The sequence below is a fragment of the Orcinus orca genome, chromosome X (genome assembly GCF_937001465.1).
Source record: "Orcinus orca chromosome X, mOrcOrc1.1, whole genome shotgun sequence".
Lineage (NCBI taxonomy): Eukaryota > Metazoa > Chordata > Mammalia > Artiodactyla > Delphinidae > Orcinus > Orcinus orca.
The window spans coordinates 116,335,569-116,357,913 of NC_064580.1; the positions used below are offsets into that span (position 1 = coordinate 116,335,569).

Sequence of the window (22,345 nt, forward strand, 5' to 3'; positions counted from 1 at the left end):
ATTGCCACAGCTTTGGTATGGTTTGCTCTCTGGTAGGGCAAGTCTAAGCTGTTTCATTCACCTGCTCTTTCACTCCAGTTTTCTGTCTTGAATCCAGCACAGCAAATTATGATCATTATCACCACCAACTACAGTGGGTGTGGAGCATTCCCTTTTGAAACTCTTTTAAGGGTTTCTACTAGATTCTGTGATAGCATAAAACTGGGAGCCTAAGAGGTATGCTTTAAAGGACTACTGATCAGACCCGATTTCCCAGACTGTGCTGAAGATGACCTGGGCCTGAGCTAGACTTTTGAGGGAAATATCTTTGGAGTCAAGTGTGATATAGACGAGACCCTACAACTTGATTGACTCATGGGAATGGTCCAGGGCCAGAACCAGACACCTGTCATGCTAATAACTTCTTTCGTGGTTCAGAAATTACTGAGACTGAAGATGGGTGGCCTCTGTAATACTGCCCACTCAAAAATGGGTGTACCCCATTTTTAGGACTCTTTGAAGCATCAAATCAGTAATGACCAATTAGAACTTCTTAATTTTTACTAATCTCTAGTTGAAAGTTACCTAGTCATTCATTTCTAGAGACATAATTCTTACAGTTTGTATCATTTAGACTATCATAATGCTATGACATTAGATAGCTAACTTCTTAAATCTTCTAGTTCGCGTTTGATAATTTGAAATGTGTGTGTATACATGGAAAGATATACATATATATTTATCTTTTTTTTTTTAACTAGAATGACCAGTCAACAGGTGACATAAAAGTAATTGGTGGAGATGATCTCTCAACTTTAACTGGAAAGGTATGTATCTTGAAGGGGAAGAAAAAAACATTCCATACCAAGTCAATTAGTAACACTGTGCTTTCAATCCATCACCAAGAGGCAGTTTAGATAGTTATTTATGCACTCAAACAAGGGTTATTTAACCCTTGGAAACAACCTAAGTTAGATATCTTTCTCTAGGTCATATAGCAAAGAGGCAGCAAAATCCAACATTAAACGTCAAGTCTGTGTTGCCAAGTACTGCTGGTATGCTTCTCTGGGAATCTAATTTGGGATCCTTCAAAGGAATATATGGGGGAAAAGACAGTCTTCTTTTTAAAAATAGACAGCACATAGTTTCTTAAAAGATAGAGAAACAGTATAATGTAGTGACTGAAAGTATGGGTTCTAGAGCTGGAGAGCTTTGATTCAAAGCCTGGCTCAGTACCTCGTAGCTATGTGATCTTGGGCAGGTTATTTAACCTCTCGTCTCCCATATGATGCTACTGGCAGTCATCTCAGTGAGTTAAGAGGATTGAGTGATATAATGCATGTAGAGCTCTTAAAACAGTTTCTGGTAGTTAGAACACTTAGTATGTTATAACATACTGTTATTTTAAGGAATCCCAAAAAAGAGTTTAAAATACATCAAAATTCTTCCAGCATAGACATTTCGCTGAGATAATAGAGCTATTAAAATACCTGAATATTTACAATATTATTCTTCAGATACACTGAAATGATTTTTGAGTAACCAATGATAAATGATGGAATGCTTTTTTTTTGCAGCTGCCAGTTACTTTTTTGCTTATAGACACAGTGCCAGATATAAAGGCATAATCTCATAAAAGCTTCACAAGAATCCTCTTGAGGTAGATATTATCATCCCCATTTTACAGATCAGGAGACTAAGACTCAGCAAGGTTGAAAGACTTGTCCAAAGTCACACTGCCAGTTAAGTGGTAGAGCTTGAATTTAAATGCAGGTCTATCTGGCTCCAAAGCTCTTTTCTTCCTCTGGTTTTTAGATTTTAATGTTTATAGCTTACTTCACTGAGTATCTGTAAGGCGACTTTAACATGCAACACTTGTGTCAAATTCTATGGTCCCATATCAGGGTCGTGCCAAACTAATGTTGTCTTCCTCAACATCTTTTGAAAACTTCAAAGGAGAAATTATAATCTGTTGACTCTTTTCCCTTCCTGCCAGACCTATCCTCCTTCCCTTTCAGCGTGCTTTGCCCATATTTAGAAGTCATTTGAAGCCCTTACTCCTATAATCAGTTTTTAGTGCTGGAAGGGACCTAGCCTTCAAAGCTCTCTGTGATTCCATTTGACCTTGCCTTTCCCACCTAATGGCTCTGTCCCACTACATAGCTCTGTGATCTTAAAAGGTCTCTGCTTCTAAAATAACTTTCTTTTCATGATAGTCACAGTAAGCACATTTATTGTGGGGAAAAAACAAGATGCAGAAGTTGGGTGAAGTTGTTTCTTGGTGGTGAGATTATGGATTATTTAGACGTTCTATTTCAGTTTATCTCTGGCGGATACTGTGTGTGTGCAGATACATATATATATGAATAGTTTTCCCCTTTTTTCCAGTTATGGTTGAGAATATGGGCTTTGGACCCTGAAAACCCCTCTTCAAATCTATTCTCTACCACTTGACTATTTTTATGACTTTAGGCAAGTCATTTGACCTCTGAACCTCATATTTTTCATTTATTAAGTAAGGATGTAGCTATTTGATGTAAAATAAGCTCTCGGTAATGGTAGCAATTCTCATTCTTTTATTTTTTAAACATTAATGACATCATACTCTGGATACTATAATTTTGTGTGGCAAATATTTAATCTCTCAGCCTCATAGTAGTAAAAGTCTTTGATTATGATTTAGACAAGGTTTTGCAGCTACTTAGTATTATAGGCAAGACTAGAATCCAGTTTCTTTGTCTCATAATTCAGTGCTCTTTTCAAACTATAATTCCATCCCATGGTGCAAATTGCTGCATCAGTGAGCCAAAGTCACTGATGGGAAAATGTCCTTCAGATGTGCTAGCTGGGTTAGAGAAAATGCTGAGAAAGAACCACATGGTAGGTGGTGAAACAATTATTTGGTCCATTAATTGATTACAGTTGGCCCTTGAACAACATGGGTTTGACCTATGTGGGTCCACTTATATCCAAATTTTTTTCAATAAATCCTTACTACACGATCTGTGGCTGGTTGTATCTGTGAATACGGAGGAACTGTGGATATGGAGGGCTGACTGTAAAGTTATATGTGGATTTTCAACTGTGTGGAGGGTCAGTGTCCCTAGTCCCCTTGTTGTTCAAGCATCAACTGTATATTCAATTTTCCTAAAGATTTAGGTTACAATATCTTTTGAAAAGAGAGAAATTAGTTGTGATATGAGGAAAGGAGTAAATTGCATATGAACTATGGTAGTAATATAATGTACATTATAAAATGCATGCAGTTATAAAATTATAGATTACATAAGGTGAGGTTTAAAAAAAGTTCTTTTCTTTCAACCCAGTGGATCTTGTGTGCCCTACCTTGATAACCACTGACTTAGAAGAGTATATAGAACATTAAAATTCTGATGCTTGTAGGTATGTGATAGAGAAATGAGAACTACAAATAAGCAATATAACATGAATCTTCTTGTGACAATGATTATAACCAGTATGTGAAATGCTGCCTCATTCCCAGGAATAGATATAGGACTCTTCTCTACCTCGGAGGTAATTGTTAGATGGTATTTTCTCTAAGCGTTCTAACAGCTATAAAATTCTGAGAGGTAGAAATTGGGGTAAGGGTTTATGGTGGGAGGAAGCATTGGTATCTTTTAGTTTAGTCCAAGAATATGAACACATCCAGAAAATGCAGATCAATTTCAACCTACTGAGAAAATGCATTTTGAATTGGATTCCATATGGTAAGTTAAATGCATGATTTTGGAGTTATTGTACAAATTATAGTTTTGAATGTTAGAGTTGGAATACACATATTAGTTGAAGTCCCTCATTTTCCACATGGGAAACTGAGGCCCAGAGAAATTTCGTGACTTGCCCAAGATTAGACCTCCGTTTAAGTAATGAAAACTCTTAAAAAATGAACATATGGGTCAAATTTTATTTTTAAAAATTCCATTGCAGTGAAAATTTTATATTAAAGAGTTCCAAATCCCAACAGATGGCCCATTTGTTTAAATCAGAGTTCGATATAGTAAAGTAGCTTAAAGCAAGAATTTGGATAAATCCTTAGAGTTTGTTATGATGTGACTTGAATTATAATTGGAAACACTGTCTGATTCATTGTACTGATTTTCATTTCTCTTTTTCTTCCAGAATGTCTTGATTGTTGAAGTAAGTTTTACATACTTTTAATATAGTGTTTATGATTTTCTAACTTGGTATGCACAGTCCTAAAGGTAACCCAGGGAAAGAAATTCCTTTTCATCAGTTTTAATGGTGGGCTTGTGTTATAAGGGAGTGAGATTGTTTTTTTCCTAAGAAATATTTAGTAATTTACTTTTACCGGATAGTGGAAACATTTTGGCATATTTCTTACCCCTCTCTTTTTGGCTTGAAATTTTTTTGTTCCTTTTAAAGTTACACATATCATTCCCATCCATGCTTTTTATGCTTCTATTGCATATATATAACCATATACAAAATATATTTTTTGATAATTTATATAGTGCTACACTGTATATATTCTCTCTTGCAGCTTGTTATTCTCACTTAAAATTGGTTTTGAGGTTATTCATGTTGAAACATATAGAGTTAGTTGACCTTAAAATCCTTCATAGCATTTCAGTGTACAAATCAACCTATTTATTGCCCTACAAATAGGGAGTTTGCTTCCAATTTTTCTTACTACAACAGGGCTGCTAAGAGCATCCTTTTGCGTTGTCCTGTGTGCATGTGTGTGAGTTCCCTCTGGATACAGGCACTTAGAAGTGGAATGACTGGGTTTTCGAATTTGTACGTTTTCAATTTTACTATTGTTGCCAAATTACTCATCAAAGTACTTTATATTCCCACCGGTAGAATGAGTTCTTACTCTTTTATGTAAAATGGTGTAAGGCTTAAGAGCAACAGTAACCCCTGATTCATTTTTTGTTGTTACCAAGGTTTTTAGGAACTTTAGCTCATAGATTAAAAAATAAACAAATAACACTCTTTTCACAGGGTTTGTGTACATGAGTATCCCTGGGAACTGGTTGCTTTTTTTAAAATACAGATTCACTAATTCCACTTCAGATTGCTTCATTTTGTCTGCAGTAATGCCGCCTAACAAATTACCACAGACTAAGCCGCTTAAAACAACACACACTGATTATCTCAGTTTTCAGGTGTCAGGACTCGAATACAGGGTAGCCGGGTCCTCTGCCCCAGCTCTCATCAGGCTGAATCAAGGCTGGGGTTCCTATCTCACCTGTGACTCATGGTACTCTTCCAAATTCATTCAGGTTGTTGGCAGAACTGAGTTCCTGTGGTTGCAGGACTGAGGGCCCCATTTTCTTGCTAGGCTGTCCTCATGTCCTAGCACATGGCCCTCTCATATGACAGCTGACTTCTTCAAAACCAGCAGAATCTCTCTCCAGGCTGCTACAGCTGTCTTGTGTAACACAACCTACTGACAACCCCATCATTTCGCAAGTCCCACTCACACTCAGGGAGTGGGGGATGATTCTGAGTGTGTACACCAGGGGGCAGGAGTCCTCGGGGCCAACAGAATTCTGTCTACCACAGCCCAGAAATCTGCATTTTTCACAAATCCCCAGCCCTGATGTTTCTGATGACTTACAGCCCCACTTTGTGAACGCTGCTTTATACCATCTGTAGAGAATATTTTCATTGAAGAGCATTAGGGTTATGGTTTAAGAAATGTTTTCCCAATTAGAGATAGGTTTGTTTTGAATAATGTCTTACTTTTGACTAAATAGCTAAGATTCACTTTCATGTAAAGTAATTCTATATGGTAAAACTTTAATACTTTGGATACTTTTAAGATGGTATAAAGCAGTGTTTCTTGGTGTGGTCTCTTAACCACCTGCATCCGAGAGTTGGAGCATCCTGATCTTGAGTTTATAAAAAAAAATCTAATATCTTTTATAATGAAGGGCAGCACCACAACTCTCTAATAAAATATGTGTGTACATACTTGCATATATATACTTAAATTAGCTGTCATTGATCTCTTGGTGCCTATAAAATCCAGCCCTGAGGACTGGCATTCCTACTGCTTGCTGAGAGCCAGATGACTTACAGATTCCAGAATATCTCAGTATGAATTGTGAGAATCACTGCACCGAAAAAAAAATGGCATTATTCCAGTTATACATGGGATTTTGTTTTTTTGTGTTTATATGATGACTGAATTTAAAGGTACGATAGTTTTATTTACCATTTAAATGTCTTTTCTTTTTTTAAAGGATATAATTGACACTGGCAAAACAATGCAGACCTTGCTTTCCTTGGTCAAGCAGCATAATCCAAAGATGGTCAAGGTTGCAAGGTATGTAAATAACATTTTGACATAGGATACTTTCTTCATTTGAAAAAAGATTAATTGCTTCTTTGTAAGGGTAAATTTTCTTATCTCCAAAAAGTAATATAATCTCAAGTAAGACTCAGTAAGTGTCCTTTGTAAATAATTTGTCGTGTGTTAAAGCCTTTCAGTGCAGTCACCTTATTGCCCAATGTTATTACTCTTTGGTTTTTCCCCAATCTAATAATGATATCAAAGTTGTCCTGGGTAGCATGGCAGAGGATTTGGGGCCTCTTTGCAAAACTGAGACCAAGGATCCCAAAGACGGGTTAGGAGGTGGTAGGAAGGAGTGGGCCCTGGAGATCCTGAGCTCCTGGAATTGAGTGATGTAATGGTCCTGTGTGATGCATCTTGTTTTGTAGCCACGTTGAAAATGTACAATATCTGCTTCCTTTCTTCTAAGCCAGCCTCACTTCCTGGTCCTACCTGTGCTGTTTGGCTTATTAGTTCTACCTGTGTTTATCCCTAATTATAGTTTCACTCGCCAACAACTCAGAGGTAGACTATTATTCCCACTTCACAGATGGGGATACCAAGGCATAGGGAATTATCCAGAGGCACAGAGCTGGATCACTATAGAGGTAAAATTTGAACCCAGGCAACCTGGCTCAGAGTTCATGCCTTACTATTTTTTTTGTCAGGTGACGTCCCTGGATGTTTTGGGGTTTTTTTTCCTTTTTTTTTTTTAAATTTTTGACCAATCTGCAATTTTATGTAGGGGTCAGATAGTGATCTAACTTTTATTTCGTAAACGATTAACTGGTTTTTATAAACCCCTTTTAAAGGATCAAAGTATTTGTCGAACATCTTTGAATCAGAGTAAGCCTTCTACTGAGTCGTGTGTCAGCAGTTTGTCCTTTGGGGCTTTTCTGATAGCTGGTGCCAGTGTATCATCAGTGAGTTTTTACTTTAAATGGATTTGGGACAGGCATGATGAGAGTGTAGAAATGATGCATTCTAGGGCACTAAGCAGTTTCCTGCAGACCAATCAGTGCATTTGCTCATTTCTCTACATGCTTTCAGGGTTTTAAATGTCAACCTACTGTGGCATATACTCCTCCAGGTATTCTTGTGTGCCTCTTTCCTGGAGTATGCTGTGAAACTGAGATAGACTGCCTCATGAGAGAGATACTTCCTGTAGCTGGAGGTGTGAGGGTCATTAGTGATGGGGCTGTGGCCCAAGTGGGTTGTTTCTCAACCTTCTTTTCCTAATCTCTTCCTTGCCATTAAATTTAATATCACAGATATATTGTGTATCTATTTATGCAATGTATGTGTATCTGTGCTTTATACCTAAAAAGATTAAGTACAAAGCAGGGTTAAGAATGACTAGAAAGCTTTTTAACTTAAAAGTTAAATTAAAAATTAAAAAACCATTAACTGACAGGCATGTCAAGTGCTGCAGCCACTTTGGAAAACAGTTTGGCAGTTTCTTAAGAAACTAAACCTGTAACTGCCATACAACTCCAGCAGCTGCACTCTGGGCATTTCTCCCAGAGAAATGAGAACTTACATCCGCTCAAAAACCCGTGTGTGAATGTTCATGGCAGCTTCATTTGCAATAGCCCCAAACTGGAAAGAGCCAAAATGTCCTTTGGTAGGTGACTGGTTAAACAAACTGTGGTCCACCCTACCATGGAATCCTACTCAGCACTAAAAAGGAACAAACTGCTGATGCACACGACCTGGAGGAACTCAACGGAACTGTGCCAATCTCAAAAGGGCAAATACTGTATGATCCCATTTATACAACCTTTTTTTTTTTTTTTTTTTTTGCGGTGCACGGGCCTCTCACCGCTGTGGCCTCTCCCGTTGCAGAGCACAGGCTCCAGATGCGCAGGCTCAGCGGCCATGGCTCACGGGCCCAGCCGCTCTGCGGCATGTGGGATCTTCCCGGACCAGGGCACGAACCCGTGTCCCCTGCATCGACAGGCAGACTCTGAACCACTGCGCCACCAGGGAAGCCCCTGTACAACCTTCTTAAAGTGACAGAATGATAGAAATGGAGAACAGATTAGTGGTTGCCAGGGGTTAGGGCGTGGTGGGTGGCTGTGACTATAAATAAAGAGGTAGCAAGAGAAAGCCATGTGTGATGGAAAGTTCTGTATCCTGATTGTGGTGGTGGTTACACGAATCCACACGTGTGATACGATTGCGTAGAATTACACACATATAAATATGAGCACAGAAAGCTGATGAAATTTGGATAAGGTCAGTCCACCAATGTCCATGTCCTGGTTGTGGTAATCTACTACAGTTATGTGACATGTTCACTGGAGGAAACTGGAGAGAGGGCACACAGGCGCTCCCTGTGCTTTTTTCTTGGCTACTTCCTATGAATCTGCAATTATTTCAAAATAATTCATTGAGATCTATAGGAATATGAGGTGCCGAGTTCCCCTGAACTCTTAGTACAGCTTGCACTGAGTTTAATGATACCTTTTTTGGATTGTTCCTGAATGAGTTCAGGTAGATGGAAGGGGTTTTGCTGTGATTGGTTTGTTATTTTCTTTCTAAATGGAACCCGAGTCTAAGTGTGTCCTCTAATTACTGGAAGGAGAATCTCAAGGGACTTGCCTGGACTACGATCCCTTGGAGGATAAGGCTTAGGCCAGTGCTTCTCAACTTTGGCTGCACATTGGTATCATCTGAGAGTTTAAAAAACAAAACATAACCTACATCTGTGTCCCATCCCCAGCGATTCTGATGTAATTGGTGAGGGGTATGGCCTGGGTATCTGAGTTTTATATAGTTTTTTAATGTTCCCACATGATTCCAATGTGCAGCGAAGGTTGAGAATCACTTTAGGTCCTTTCCAGTCCTTTTAATATACTTATCTAGGAAGTTATGAAATCTTGTTTTATTGGGACTGCCCTTATCATATGTAAAGGCTTTCAGAGCACCATTACAGGTTTTTTAATGGCTGAAAAATTTCAGCAGGCAGCACTTGGATTATGAAATTAGAGTTGACACATCCTACCTGCAGTTTCTGCTCTCAAAAACAAATACTAGCTCCTTTAGCATGCTACTTCTTTTTTAAGCTAACATTCCTCTTTGTAAGCTATTTACTAGAAGTCTTGAAAGGTGATGCTCACCTCTCCCACACCATTTGTGGCTTAGGGATTGTTTTCCAGGGATTTTGGACTGAAAGCCTTTACTTGTCATCTTTGCTCGTTGGCATTCCCCACCCGTTCATCCTCCCCAAGTAGCTGCCCTTTGATGGGCATGTGGGTAGTCAGGGGGCAGCTCTCAGAACAGTCCATCGTGTTCCAGGTGAAGATCAGTCGAGGGCCTCATCTATAGTGTGAACTCATTGCTGCCCCTGCCCAGGGAGCCCTGTGATTTAGCTCTCTCCATTTCAGAGTGTTTCTTTGGGTTTGTTAAAACTGACCATAGTATTCTAAACTGCAGATGAAACCGTGTTGCAAACCATGAATATTCTCTTTTGTAATGCCCTGCAGTGTCTCCGTGTGTCACATGTCACATTTTATAATTAACAGCTTGCTGGTGAAAAGGACCCCGCGAAGTGTTGGATATAGACCAGACTGTAAGTGAAATACTTTGTCAATCATTTAACCAGCTTTAACCCAACAAGTTTTATATGAAATGGTTTAGAGTCACTTTAGAGAATGTTTGCACGTATTAGATTTGAAAGTGATGTTTTCTGTATCTAAATGATGTGATTCTTTTTAGTTGTTGGATTTGAAATTCCAGACAAGTTTGTTGTAGGATATGCCCTTGACTATAATGAATACTTCAGGGATTTGAATGTAAGTAATGCTTCTTTTCCTCATTCTCATTTTTCAGAACCCATATAAAAATTTATAAGAGGGAAGAATTGTTTTCTCTTTCCAGCACCTCATAATTTGAACAGACTGATGGTTCCCATTAGTCACATAAAGCTGTAGTCAAGTACAGACGTCCTTAAAGCTGTAACTTGGCTAGGCTAGGGTAACACATCTTGCTGGCTAAACAGTTGAACAGGTTTAATATACAGTAACTGTCCCATTATTATTTCAGATGATAGATGTGATCATAAGTAAGCGAGAAATGAACTAGTTTAAGTCTTTTAATTCACTCTCCTTCAAATACCCACCACCTCCTCTGGAAGCAGGAGTGCCGAGAACGCGTTTGTGAACGCGGGTGAGGAAGATGAGGAAGGCCGTTTGTTTTGTAAAAACCCCTGCAGCAGAATACCGTTCATAGAAGACATGCCAAGTACTGTTCTCGCCTTTCACTTCACAGTATACTTTTCTAATGTGAATCTCTGGATTTTTATTTTATAGCATGTTTGTGTCATTAGCGAAACTGGAAAAGCAAAATACAAAGCCTAAGATGAGAGTTCAAGTTGAGTTTGGAAACATCTGGAGTCCCCTTGAAGTCACCAGGAAAATTATCAGATGTTCTAGTTCTGTGGCCAGCTGCTTAGTAGAGCTTATTGCATGTATCTTCTAAGAATTTTATCCGTTCTGTATTTTAGAAAGGTCAGTTGCTGCATTCCCTAACTCTTTATTTGCACTATGAGCCTATAGAGTATCAGTTCCCTTTGGATGGATTGTTGTTTGATTTGTGAATGAAAAATCTCTTAAACCGCACCACTAATGAATGAAAATATTGAAATTGTATCTGTAAGAAACATTGAAAGAGGAGAATATATTAGTTTTTTAATTGGTATTTTAATTTTTATATATTCAGGAAAGAACAGAAGTGATTGAATATTGTTAATTATACCACTGTGTGTTTAGAAAAGAAGCAGTCAGTTTCATATCAGTGACAGCATTTAGAGGTATTGTTATGTCGGATAAACCATATGTCCTGGAGTTATTTTAGTAGGTTTCAGTAGTATTAACTGTATTTTCCCACTTGTTCAGATTATTTCTGGAGAATCTTTGTCAACAGTTCCTTTTAAATACAGGTCAATACGTTCTAAAAACCTACCACTTTTTGAAGTCTTCAATGTAAAAATCCTTAAAATAAAGGCTGTCTCTTTAAAAGAAACTATGCATACCTGTTATTTCTCTACAAATTAACCTAGTGTAGTTTTCTGTTGGTTGCCTTTTCCTTGTCTGTTAAATTTCAGTAGCTAGTTTAATTGTAATCTTTACCAAGCAGAGCAAATAATGATTATCTGGTAGAATGGGTTGGTGGAGCTAGTGAGATTCTTACCTACTTCAGAGACCTCAGATTTTAGACACATGATATATAGTTTATTACATTTTCTGATGCTAAAATAACATGGCTCTCTCTTGGAATTCTGTTAAATTGCTTCCATTGCAACCTCACCTGCAGTTCAACAGTTTTTCAGACATACACTGTTACCTTCTTTGGGTAGAGAATACTCTATCGACTAAAGAACAACAACAAAACCTTTTGTTTTCTGGGAGCAGGCAGAAAAGTTTTAAGCCAAAACTCTTCATTGCTTCTCTGCTCCAGGTAAGGTATGAACTAGTAACCTTGCAGGCCATCCAGCTATATTTATGCCTTACAAAGTCTGCTGTAATTCCCAGCAGCAAAACAGGGAACTTTAAATGATTCTAAATAATAATTTGCTATAGTCCTAGAACTTCCTAGTTTACAAAAAGTTTTCCCCTTTGTTATCTCATTTGATCTTGGTGCCTCTGAGGCTGAGGTGGGCGTTACCCCGTGTGAGTGTAGCATCCAGGGTAACTCCGCTTCCTCTCCTCAGCACGCCACCTCACTGGGCTCTCCCGGGCCACCCTACTCACCACTGCACCCCGCCTCCGACTGCGGACCCTCCTCACCCTCTTCTCAGTTGCACTTACCACCTTCTCTTAGGTCGAACCGTATGAAATTACCATTTTTGTAGGTCAAAATAGTTGGCAGTTGGCAATTTTGAGTGGTATAATCTAATAACATGCAGTATAATTTACATTTGTATTTGTTGCTCACTGTTTGTCTCTTCTTTTCATGTCCTCTAGAATGTACGCTCCATATAAGGAGGGCAAGACTTGCTTCATTTCATTGTAGTATAGAGGGAAGGGAGGAGGGGCATGATAAGGGGAGGAGATTAAGAGGTTCAAGCTACTATGTATAAAATAAAGGAGGGCAAGAATTTTTATCTGTCTTGTTCACTGAGGTGTATACCTAGTGCCTCAAAGGTGGTAGCAGCTCAGATGATGGTTGTTGAATGAATGAATAGCTAAGAGTTCTGGGTTAGACTGTCCTGACCATTGCTTATTAGCTATGTGACACTGAGTTACTTAACTTTGGAACCTGTTTTCTCAACTGATTCATGGGGATAATGCTGTCTCCTTCACAGGCTTACTGTAAGGATTCATTATATGGGAGAGTACAGGTGCAACACGACAGTGGCCTGGGGCTTAGCAAGTGCTCCATAAACGTAAGTCGCTGCTGAGAAAAATGAATGTTTCGAGAAGATAGGTACATGGCTAGTAAGTGTCAGGGATTAAACCAAGATCGGTCTGATTGTTGGTACAATATCATGAAGAAGCTGAACTATTTCCCCTTCTGACTTGTGCAGACTCTTTAGTTTGTGGTTCTGTTTTAGCTGGTTGACAAACCCAGCAAGAAACCCAGGTAACAGCCAGGAAGGAAAGGCCTGCTGAAGCTCACACACTTTTAAGAATATTGTGCAGACAGACTTGACTTAACCTGCTTTTGGGGCATACAGTTCTAACAATTTTATTTCTTTAACCAATTTTCAACAGATCAGATATAGTCCGTTTATAAGGTAGGGGAGGGGAGATACTGACAGGAATAGCAGTAATTTGTAGGGTAGCAGTCTGTCAAGGTGGAGGAAAAGTATTCAAAAGAAAAAAGCTGTAGCCTTCTGGGGCCGTGTAGTCATTGAGGATTGGCGCAAATGGTCATAAATGTCACACTCCAGTAATCCCTCAGGGCTGTTCTTTCATTACAACCCCTTAAAATAGGGATGTTCATAAGAAAGGAAAATGAAATTTCATTTGCTTGATTTTAGGAGCTAGGACAACGTGGACCCTGTTTTAGGAGTATTACCACCCAGGGGAATGTTGATGCTTAAAGAAGAAGCACACCTTAGCAACCTGGAACATTCATGTGTCAAACCCTTCATATGTTCCCATTTTGTGAATGCTTAGAATATTGTATGTATTATACCTGTAAATATAGTTAGGTCCCCATTTTAATTCCATGTATAAAAGATTTATAGATAACCTGGGCTACTGCCTTAATTCTTTAGCTTGGAAAGTTAATCAATTAATGTCCTTCCCTGCATTTGAGATCCTAGAAATACACTGAGCATCCGCTCTGTGCTAGGTGCTGGGGAAGATGGGCAAGGTTCCTGATTTTGTGAAGATTTCATTCTAGTTGGGGAAAGGGACAGTAAACAAAATAATTTCCAATAGTGGCAGGTTGTAAAGGACCTAAAACAGCAATGTGCTGGGGACTGGAGGATGAGGGGTAGGTGTCATATGTTAGATAAGGCGGCCAGGGAAGCTCATGGTTGAGCTGCGATTGAATGGGAGAGAAACCAGCCGCATGAAGCACTGGAGTAGAAAGTTCTCATGGTAGGAACAGCAAATGCAAAAGGCACTGAGATGGTGACAAGCCATCTGAGATGTTGGAGGGAGAGAAGGAAGGCCAGAGTGTCAGCCAGCAAGGAAAGGGGCAGGCCCTGAGACTGGAGAGGAAGGCCTGGGCCAGACCCTGGACCACCTACCTGGTAGGCGGTGACCAGGAGGGTGGATTTTCTGCATTCCACAGACGGAAGGAACTTCAGGGTTTTTAAGTAGAGAGTGATAAGGTTTTATTTGCATTTTTAAAGGTACAAGAACCTCTAGGACCTGTTCTGAAAGTGGGTGCAGAGGATTCAGGAATAAAACTGGCAAAGCCAGTATAATACCTACTATTTAATAGGTTTAACATGTGTCCGATGCTGTGCTACAGTGCTTTATATACATTATTTTTATCTATTGTAAGCACATTTCACAGAAGAGACAATCTCAGAGGTTCAGTTGCCAAATTCGTGGAGGGAAGGCTGCCGTGGACAAATTGGTCATCATTTCTTCCTTGGATTATGGCAATAGCAGCTTCCATTCTTGTCCCCCTTCCCCCTGACCGACACACACACAGTCTCTCAACGCAGCAGCCTAAGTGATCCTAATTAAAATATTAGGTTGAGTCACTCTTGGGCTCAAATCCTTCTTGTGGCTCCCAGTTTCCGAGTAAAATCCAAACTCCTACAGGGGTGGATAATCTACTCTTCCCCACCTCGCTGCTCCAAGCACCTGGCTGCATCACAAGCATCCTTCACCAGAGTGCTCGGACACCGCTGCCCCCTACTTCCGCGCTCGCCCCTCTTGGTCAGCCCCTGCACTGCAGTTTGGGTCATCTTTTTTTCATTCTTGTGTGTGTGTTTTGTTTTTACTTTCTTTCTTTGCATGATGATCTTTAAAAAAATATAAATCGGATTACAGTTGACCCTTGAATAACATGATGTTGACCTGCGCGGGCCACTTATACACAGATGTATTGAATATTACAATAAATACCCACAGCGCTACATGCTCTGCCGTAGGTTGAATCTGCGCACTTGGAACTAACAAGTTCTACACAGATTTTGGACTACTCCCCTGACCCCCGTGTTGTTCAAGGGTCAACTGTATATCACTTGCCTCCTTAACACTTGAAAACTCAAGCTGTCCTCAGGCCTGCAAGCCCATGTGTAAACTAGCCTCTGCCCGCTGGTCTAACTTCATTTATCCTCTGCCTCCTGTCTCAGTTCATTTCACACGTGGTGTTCCTTCCGCCTATCACTCAGTTCCCCCAGATCAGCCTGTCTGGCTCACGTGTCACCTTGGTGAACACTTCCCTGCTCTCCCTAACAGCCTCAAAGTCACTCTCCATTACATTACCTCTGTTTTAGTTTCCTTGTGGTCCTTAGCTCTGTCAGGTGGTCAGGCAGTCCCTATATGGCAACCACTGCCACAGCTGCTAGGTTGGACTTGCAACTCTGCCATCAATTCAGGTGCAGAGGAAACAAAGCCCAAGGCTGATGCAGAGTTTATTACTTAGCAGCGTAGGCAAGATCAGCATTATGTCCACTTGTTGCATCCCCAGTCCCGCAGGATGATACCAAAACAGGGAGGACAGATGACACAAGTGGTGGATTGCCCTGTCGTGGAGGAGTCGGCTCCATACTCCAACTAAGTGACTGTATAGCCTGCAGCTGTACCCTCAGTGGGGCGGCAAGGTTGGAAGTCCCACGCCTTTTGAAAACCAAGGAGGCGGACCAGAAACTGCCTCATGGCAGCCGCCGCAAGATCGGGAGGTGGATGACCAATGGCCTCCCGACAGCTCCTCACGTGGCTGTTTACCATGTTCCTGGGAGGGTCACAGGGCGTTCGTCTGAGACTTGGGGCAGACTGCAGTTGACCTTGTCCTCATGGCCTATGTGGGGACGTCCATGGCAGAGCTGTTCCCTGACAAGCACCTGCCAAATGGAGCTTTTCCTTTATTTCTCTACTTATCAGCTGTCTCCCCTTAGTAGACCATCAGCTCCATGAGGGCAGGACTGGGACAGTCTCGTTCACTGCTATATCCCAGACACCTACGAGAATGCCTGGCAAATTACAGTGCTCGATAAGTATTTGTTGAATAAATGACAGAATGTTAAAAAGCAAATAAAATATTTAAAAATTGTATCTGAATTACCTAGAATGAGAAGCAAGACCTATTTTCAGGTTGAACAAAACAAACAAAAAACCCCAAAACCCTATTTATTATTAATCATTAATTGAATTATCACCATATGCAATGGAACCATACTAAGCACTTCTGAATCCTTATGATAACCCCTATGAGGTGAAGTGGATTTTTTTAATCATCCGAATTTTACATATGAAGAAATGCAAGCCTGGAGAGGTTGCATAATTTGCCCAGGATCACACAGCTAGAAGTGGCAGATGAGGAATTCGAACCCAGGCAATCTTATTCCAGAACCTGGCTCTTAGTTCTTTGGCACTTAACCTTGGCGCCCACCTCTTATGTGGAAACTAATACACCGGTAGCATAGAGGAAAATATTAAGCTCATTGAAGGTAATAATTCCAAATGACTTGTACATTAAAGAGCTTTTTCGAGGTCATAACTGATCTTTAAGAATGTAAACTGACTTCCTCTGGCACTGGGAAGCATTTTCAAAGATGATTACAGAGTTCCTCTAATGTGATCTTCAAGTTTTTCTGCCGGCTTATTTTATGATCCTGTGGGCAGCTTCAGACAAAATAACTTTCTGGCATGAAGGGTTGTGTGTGCGCTTTGCCATTTTTAAATGTGAATTTTATAGATACTTCACTTGAAAGAGTAATGATTTTTTAATTGTTTTTTTCATTATTATTTGTAACTTCAAGCATTACCGATAAAAACTGCCAAATTAAGTTTCAAGTTTTCTCTTTATACAGCATGAGTGTGCTTCATAATGAGCTTCCCCGTTATGATTCATGACTGAAGTGACTTTCAAACTTGGTAGCTTTTCAGTAGAACTTCTTTTCCTAACATTTTTTTTTCTTTCATTATGACAGTATTTGAGAGCTTTGAACATAAATCTCAGGTTCATTTATATTGCACATGTTTCCCCCAGAACATTTGCCATGCATCTTCCCATTAGCCCCACCCCTTTTCAAGCACTTTCCTATTTCCTGGCACCATAGGACATTACGGGTTCACCTTGGGTTTGCCCTGCCCCGCTCTGGAATCAGCCATTACTTCAAGGATTCCTTTATTGGACAATGGTGTTAGAAACAAAGATCTGAGTGCTAGGTGTGCTTATGACTGTTGGTGTGTCTTTGCTTCTAGGTCCTCCCAGTGGACAGAGCTAGGAAATATAAGCATGCATACTAACCCGTGTACACACACATCTATATCTACTTCTGTATCTGGGCTAGAATGAATCCTGTGGTATGGATGAGAGTGGAGACATCCGTATGTTTATTTCCATAAGGCTATTGTCTCCATTCTCATCCCCACCACAGGAATCCCCTAGCCTTCCCCTTTTCCTTATTCTTAAACATTTTTTCTTTGACAGTGAGAATGTGGCTTGATTCACTAGTTTGTTTGACCCTAGTATCATAAAGTAGTTACATATGTCTGTAACAGATTTATTAACTAGAGTCCAGTATTTGTGGACAGATCTTTGTCGTAAGCCTTACAGTAGCCAATCAAAATGCTGTTTTCCAAAATTACTTTGTGTTATTCACCTGTAAAGCAATTTGATTCATTTGTTAGTGTTTATATTTCATGTAGGCCCCTGGCTCCCATATCCTAGTTGTAATTACTTATTATGGCGAAACATAATGAGAGTCAGAGCTATACAAAAAAGTCTGCTCAGAGAGAGATTGTTCCCTCCTCATTCCTGCTGTCCTGTCCCCGTTACCCCTACTTTCCACTGCTTTTCCCTCCCACCCTGTGAGGGTCATCCTCCTTGTTGTTAATGGCAGTTGCATGTTTACCGAGCGCTTACTACATGTAGGCACTTTTCACGCATTGCTTCATTCCCCCTGAGGTAGTAGGTACTCTTATTCCCCCCATTTTCTTAGATGAGGGAGCTGAGCCCCCAGAGAGTGGAAGGAACTTGTCCAAGGTGACTTATCTGGAACATAACCAGTATGAAACAGGGATCTGTCTGACACCAGGGCTGGTGTCCAGACCACCCCTTCCTTCCTTCCTTCCTTCCTTCCTTCCTTCCTTCCTTCCTTCCTTCCTTCCTCCCTCCCTCCCTCCCTCCCTCCCTCCCTCCCTCCTTCCCTCCCTCCCTTCCTTCCTCCCTCCCTCCCTCCCTGCCACACAGCTTGTGGGATCTTACCTCCCTGACCAGGGATCGAACCTGCACCCCCTGCATTGGAAGTGTGGAGTCTTAATCACTGGACCACCAGGGAGGTCTCCAAACCACCCCTTTCTTAAAATTGTCTGGTCCCTCCTCAGTGTGGGTCTTCCTGAAGCTCATCACTTCCGAAGTCGCCTTTCTGAAGACATTCCGTTAATGATTGCAACCCTTGCTCTAGTTGGTCAGGTGTGGTTAAACAAGGTCCACAAGGGGCCACCTGGCCTTTGGTTGGAACTTAGGGGAAGATGCTGCCTTCAGTTGAATCTGCCCTCCCCTTTTTCAAAATGTGTTTACATACGTTACTTGTAAATTTGGAGACACAACAATTTCTTTAAAAGGTCACTAAGCCTTCATAGATAACAACTGTCTGGGGTCACATAGGTTAAAGGAGCAACCACATTCCGCATTGTTGCTGTTCAACTCAGTACAGTAAGTCCCCTACATACAAATAAGTTCTGTTCCAAGAGCACGTTCGTAAGTCCAATTTGTTCCCAAGTCCAACAGAGTTAGCCTAGGTACCCAACTAACACAATCGGCTATATGGTACTGTACTGTAATAGGTTTATAATGCTTTTCATGCAAATAATACATAAAAAACAAAAAATTTAAAAAACATTTAAAATCTTACAGTACCTTGAAAAGTACAGTAGTTCAGTACAGCAGCTGGCGCCTCTTAGCAGTACCAGCTACATCACCGCTGCTTTTATCCTTGCTTCCAGACATCCTGGGCTTGAAATAAAGACACTGTACTACCGTACTCTATACAGTACTGTAAAGTACGCAAAATCACAACCACTTGTAGAGGATGCATGCGCATGACAGTGTACACCAGACACGTGAAATAACTTACGTGATTGGACATGCGAATGCATGTTCGCATCTTTGAAAGTTTGCAACTTGAAGGTTCGTATGTAGGGGACTTAGTGTAGATTATTATGGGGCCTTCCTGTGTCTCAGGCTCTGTGCTAGGTGCTTTGGGGATAGAGGTGAATGCAAATTGTCCCCCCGCCTTGAGGGGCTTAAAGTCTAGTAGGGGAGAGGGATCAAGTATACAAGCAATTCTAATGCAAGGCAAGTCTTCGTTCAGTGCTAGAAGAGGGGGCACACCTGATGCGAGGAAATTCAAAGAGGAAACTCAGAACGGGGAGGGGGAGGCAGGAGGGCATTCTGGGGGAAGCTTCAGGGAGAAGCTATATTTGAAATGGGGCTTGGGAGAATGAGAAAGCTTTGGACAGGTAGATATAGAGGAAAGAAGGCTGGGGGAAAAGGTTTCAGACAAAAGGTCTACTTGGGTAGAGGCGTAGGGAAAAAAATTGCAGGGGAGTGTGGGAAATGGTGAGTAGTCTATTTTGGTTGCAGCAGAGAGGAAGCCAGACTGGAGTCATCTTAATGGCTTTTGTATCAGTTAGCATGTTCTAGGCTTCCAGTCATATTGCCTAGATCAAACTGGCTTAAACAATAAGGTTTATTGGCTACATAACTGGGAAGTCCAGAGGTAGCTCAGGCCTGACCAGTTTGATCCACTGCTCCACTAGGATGCCAAGAACCCATGGGGTTTCCACTGGTCTACTCTGCTGTCCGTAGTGCCAGCTTCATCCTAAGTCCGGGCCTTCTTGTGGTCAGGAGAGGGGCTGCCAACAGTCATCTGAGTGCAGGCTTCCTCAAGAAAGGCTTTCTGTGCAACTCTCTTAAAAGCTGTGAAAAATCTCTCAAGTCTCACTAGCCAGAATGGGCTCAAATGTCCCATTTCTTAACCGGTAACTGGAAATTGGGGGTGGGATTGCCTTTTGCCCAATCAAGCCCACTTTTAGAGCTAAGATTATAGTTCATTTCCCTTGGAATATGTTGAACAAGATCAAGATTCAATGAAACAGGAAGAAGTCTGAAATTGGTGCTGGGGAGGCAACCAAAACCTCTGTGGTCTCAAGTGCCAAGAAAGTGGAGTATTGTGCTTGTTAAGTGAAAAATTGGAGAACGTGGAAAAGTTTCTAGGTTTGACAAGCCAAAAATATTCCTGTATTTCATTCAGTCTAAGATGCTATCAGTTGTTTGTCTACAGGATAAACAACCTGGTTTCTTTAACAAATACGTTGCAAGGAAAAAAGACATGAAGGAGAAATCTATAGATAAAGAGACTTAAAGAAATATTAATCAGGGAGACTTCCCTGGTGGCGCAGTGGTTAAGAATCTGCCTGCCAACGCAGGGGACACGGGTTCGATCCTTGGTCCAGGAAGATCCCACATGCCGCGGAGCAACTAAGCCCGTGTGCCACAACTACGGAGCCTGCACACCACAACTAGAGAGCCTAGAGCCCGTGCTCTGCAACAAGAGAAGCCACTGCAGTGAGAAGCCCACACACTGCAGCAAAGAGTAGCCCCCACTCGCCACAACTAGAGAAAGCACACGCGCAGCAACGAAGACCCAATTCAGCCAAAAATAAATAAAATAAATAAATTTATAAAAAAAAAAGAAATATCAACCAGGGATTCCCTGGTGGTCAAGTGGTTAGGACTCGGCGCTTTCACTGCCAAGGGCTTGGGTTCAGTCTCTGGTCGGAGAACTAAGATCCCGCAAGCTGTGCAGCGCAGCCAAGAAAAAAGAAAAAGACTGTTAAAAAAATATATATATATCAATCAATAGTGATGTATGGACCTTATTTGGATCCCAATTCAAGTAAACAAACTTTAAAATACACACACATTTTATGACACTTATGAGACAATTGGAAATTGGAACAGACTTGAATATACATTGATATCAAGGAATTGTTGTGGTTTTTAAAATATGGAATAATATATTGTGGTTATGTGTTTTAAAAAGAGTCCTGTCTTTTAGAAATACATATTCAGTTATTCATGGATGGAAATGGCTTGATTGGAGTCGGGGGAAATAGGTGGGGTGTGGCAGCAAGATTGGCCATGAGCGCATAATCACTGAAGCTGGATGATCGGTCTGTGTGGAGTTCATGATCCTACTGTACCTTTTTATACGTTTGAAAATTTCCATAATAAAAGGGAGATTGGGATTGACATATATACACTCATATGTACAAAATAGATAACTAATAAGAACCTGCTGTATAAAAAATAAAATAAATCAAGGCAAAAAAAAAGAAAGGAGGTAAAACAAGGTATCAGGATAAGCCTAATTGAGAAGGTGACATTTGCTGTGGAATGCTCCACATGTACAGGGCCCCTGCCACCACCTGGCATTAAAAATACTAAAAACATACTGTTTAGGGGCTGTTGTGATAAAATAAAGATGGCCAAAAATTCTTTTCTAATCCTTCTATTAAGAGGCAGAGAAAATTCCCCTCCCCTTGAATCTGGGCTGGCCTTGGAGACTTGCTTGAGCAGTAGACTACAGCAGAAGTGACATTCCAGACTTCTACACAAAGTCATAAGAAGTCTTATAGCTTTGTTTGGCTTGCTTGGAACACTGAAAGTCCTGAGCTACCCTAGGAGAAGTCTGACTACCCAGAGTCAGTCATTCAGGAGGCTAGACTCCAGTAAACAGTCCCAGCTGAACCCAGCCTTCTACCCATCCATCCCCACCAAGGCTCCAAACTTATGCGGAGCCCATGTGGACCTTCCAGCCCAGCCCATCTGCTCTGTGAAATAAAGAATCTCCTAGCTGAACCCTGCCTGAATTCCTGACCCATAGAACCATGAGATACAATTAAATGCTTGCTGCTTTAAGTCACTGAATTCTGAGATAGTTTTTCAGGCAGCAAGAGGTGGCCAGAATAGAGCTGTATACATATGTGACAAGCTGTTTAAGCAGGGAATAACAAATACAAAAGTCAGGATAGTGTTTCTTGGGGGTGGGTGGTGGGGGGGAGATGCAGGTAGGAAGAGGTAGGGGGATGGGGGGATGACATGGGGATGGACACAGGTGGATTCAAAGGTATCCACAGGACCTAGTTCTGAGATTGGGTATTGTAGTGGGTTCTCAAGTGTGCATTTTAATTTTATATGCACATTACACACATAATATTGTAGGTACCGAATATTACATGATAAAAGAATTTTATAAAAGGTCTCAAGCAAGAATGGGAAAATACTAAAATTTCTTAAAACTGAGTGGTGGGTACATGGGCAGCTGCATTATGATTCTCTATACATCTGAAATCTCTTACGATAATATTTTGAACTTAATAGGATTTCTACAAGGAC

The 22,345-nt window shown here is 40.8% G+C and overlaps 1 protein-coding gene across 2 annotated transcripts in view; it reads left to right on the forward strand.

The window, feature by feature from the left end:
- HPRT1 (hypoxanthine phosphoribosyltransferase 1) overlaps positions 1-11,326 on the forward strand; it is a 32,101-nt gene extending 20,775 nt beyond the window's left edge. Inside the window, exons 4-9 of one of the 2 annotated variants that reach the window (XM_004285480.2) lie at positions 741-806; positions 4,120-4,137; positions 6,213-6,295; positions 9,829-9,875; positions 10,022-10,098; positions 10,615-11,326. In XM_004285480.2, the coding sequence (XP_004285528.1) occupies positions 741-806; positions 4,120-4,137; positions 6,213-6,295; positions 9,829-9,875; positions 10,022-10,098; positions 10,615-10,662 (339 nt within the window). In that variant the 3' untranslated portion in view covers positions 10,663-11,326. Of the gene's footprint in view, positions 1-740; positions 807-4,119; positions 4,138-6,212; positions 6,296-6,803; positions 7,033-9,828; positions 9,876-10,021; positions 10,099-10,614 lie in introns of those variants that run through there. The other variant, XM_049704985.1, reaches the window with a different exon arrangement.
- The last annotated feature ends 11,019 nt before the right edge of the window (positions 11,327-22,345 follow it).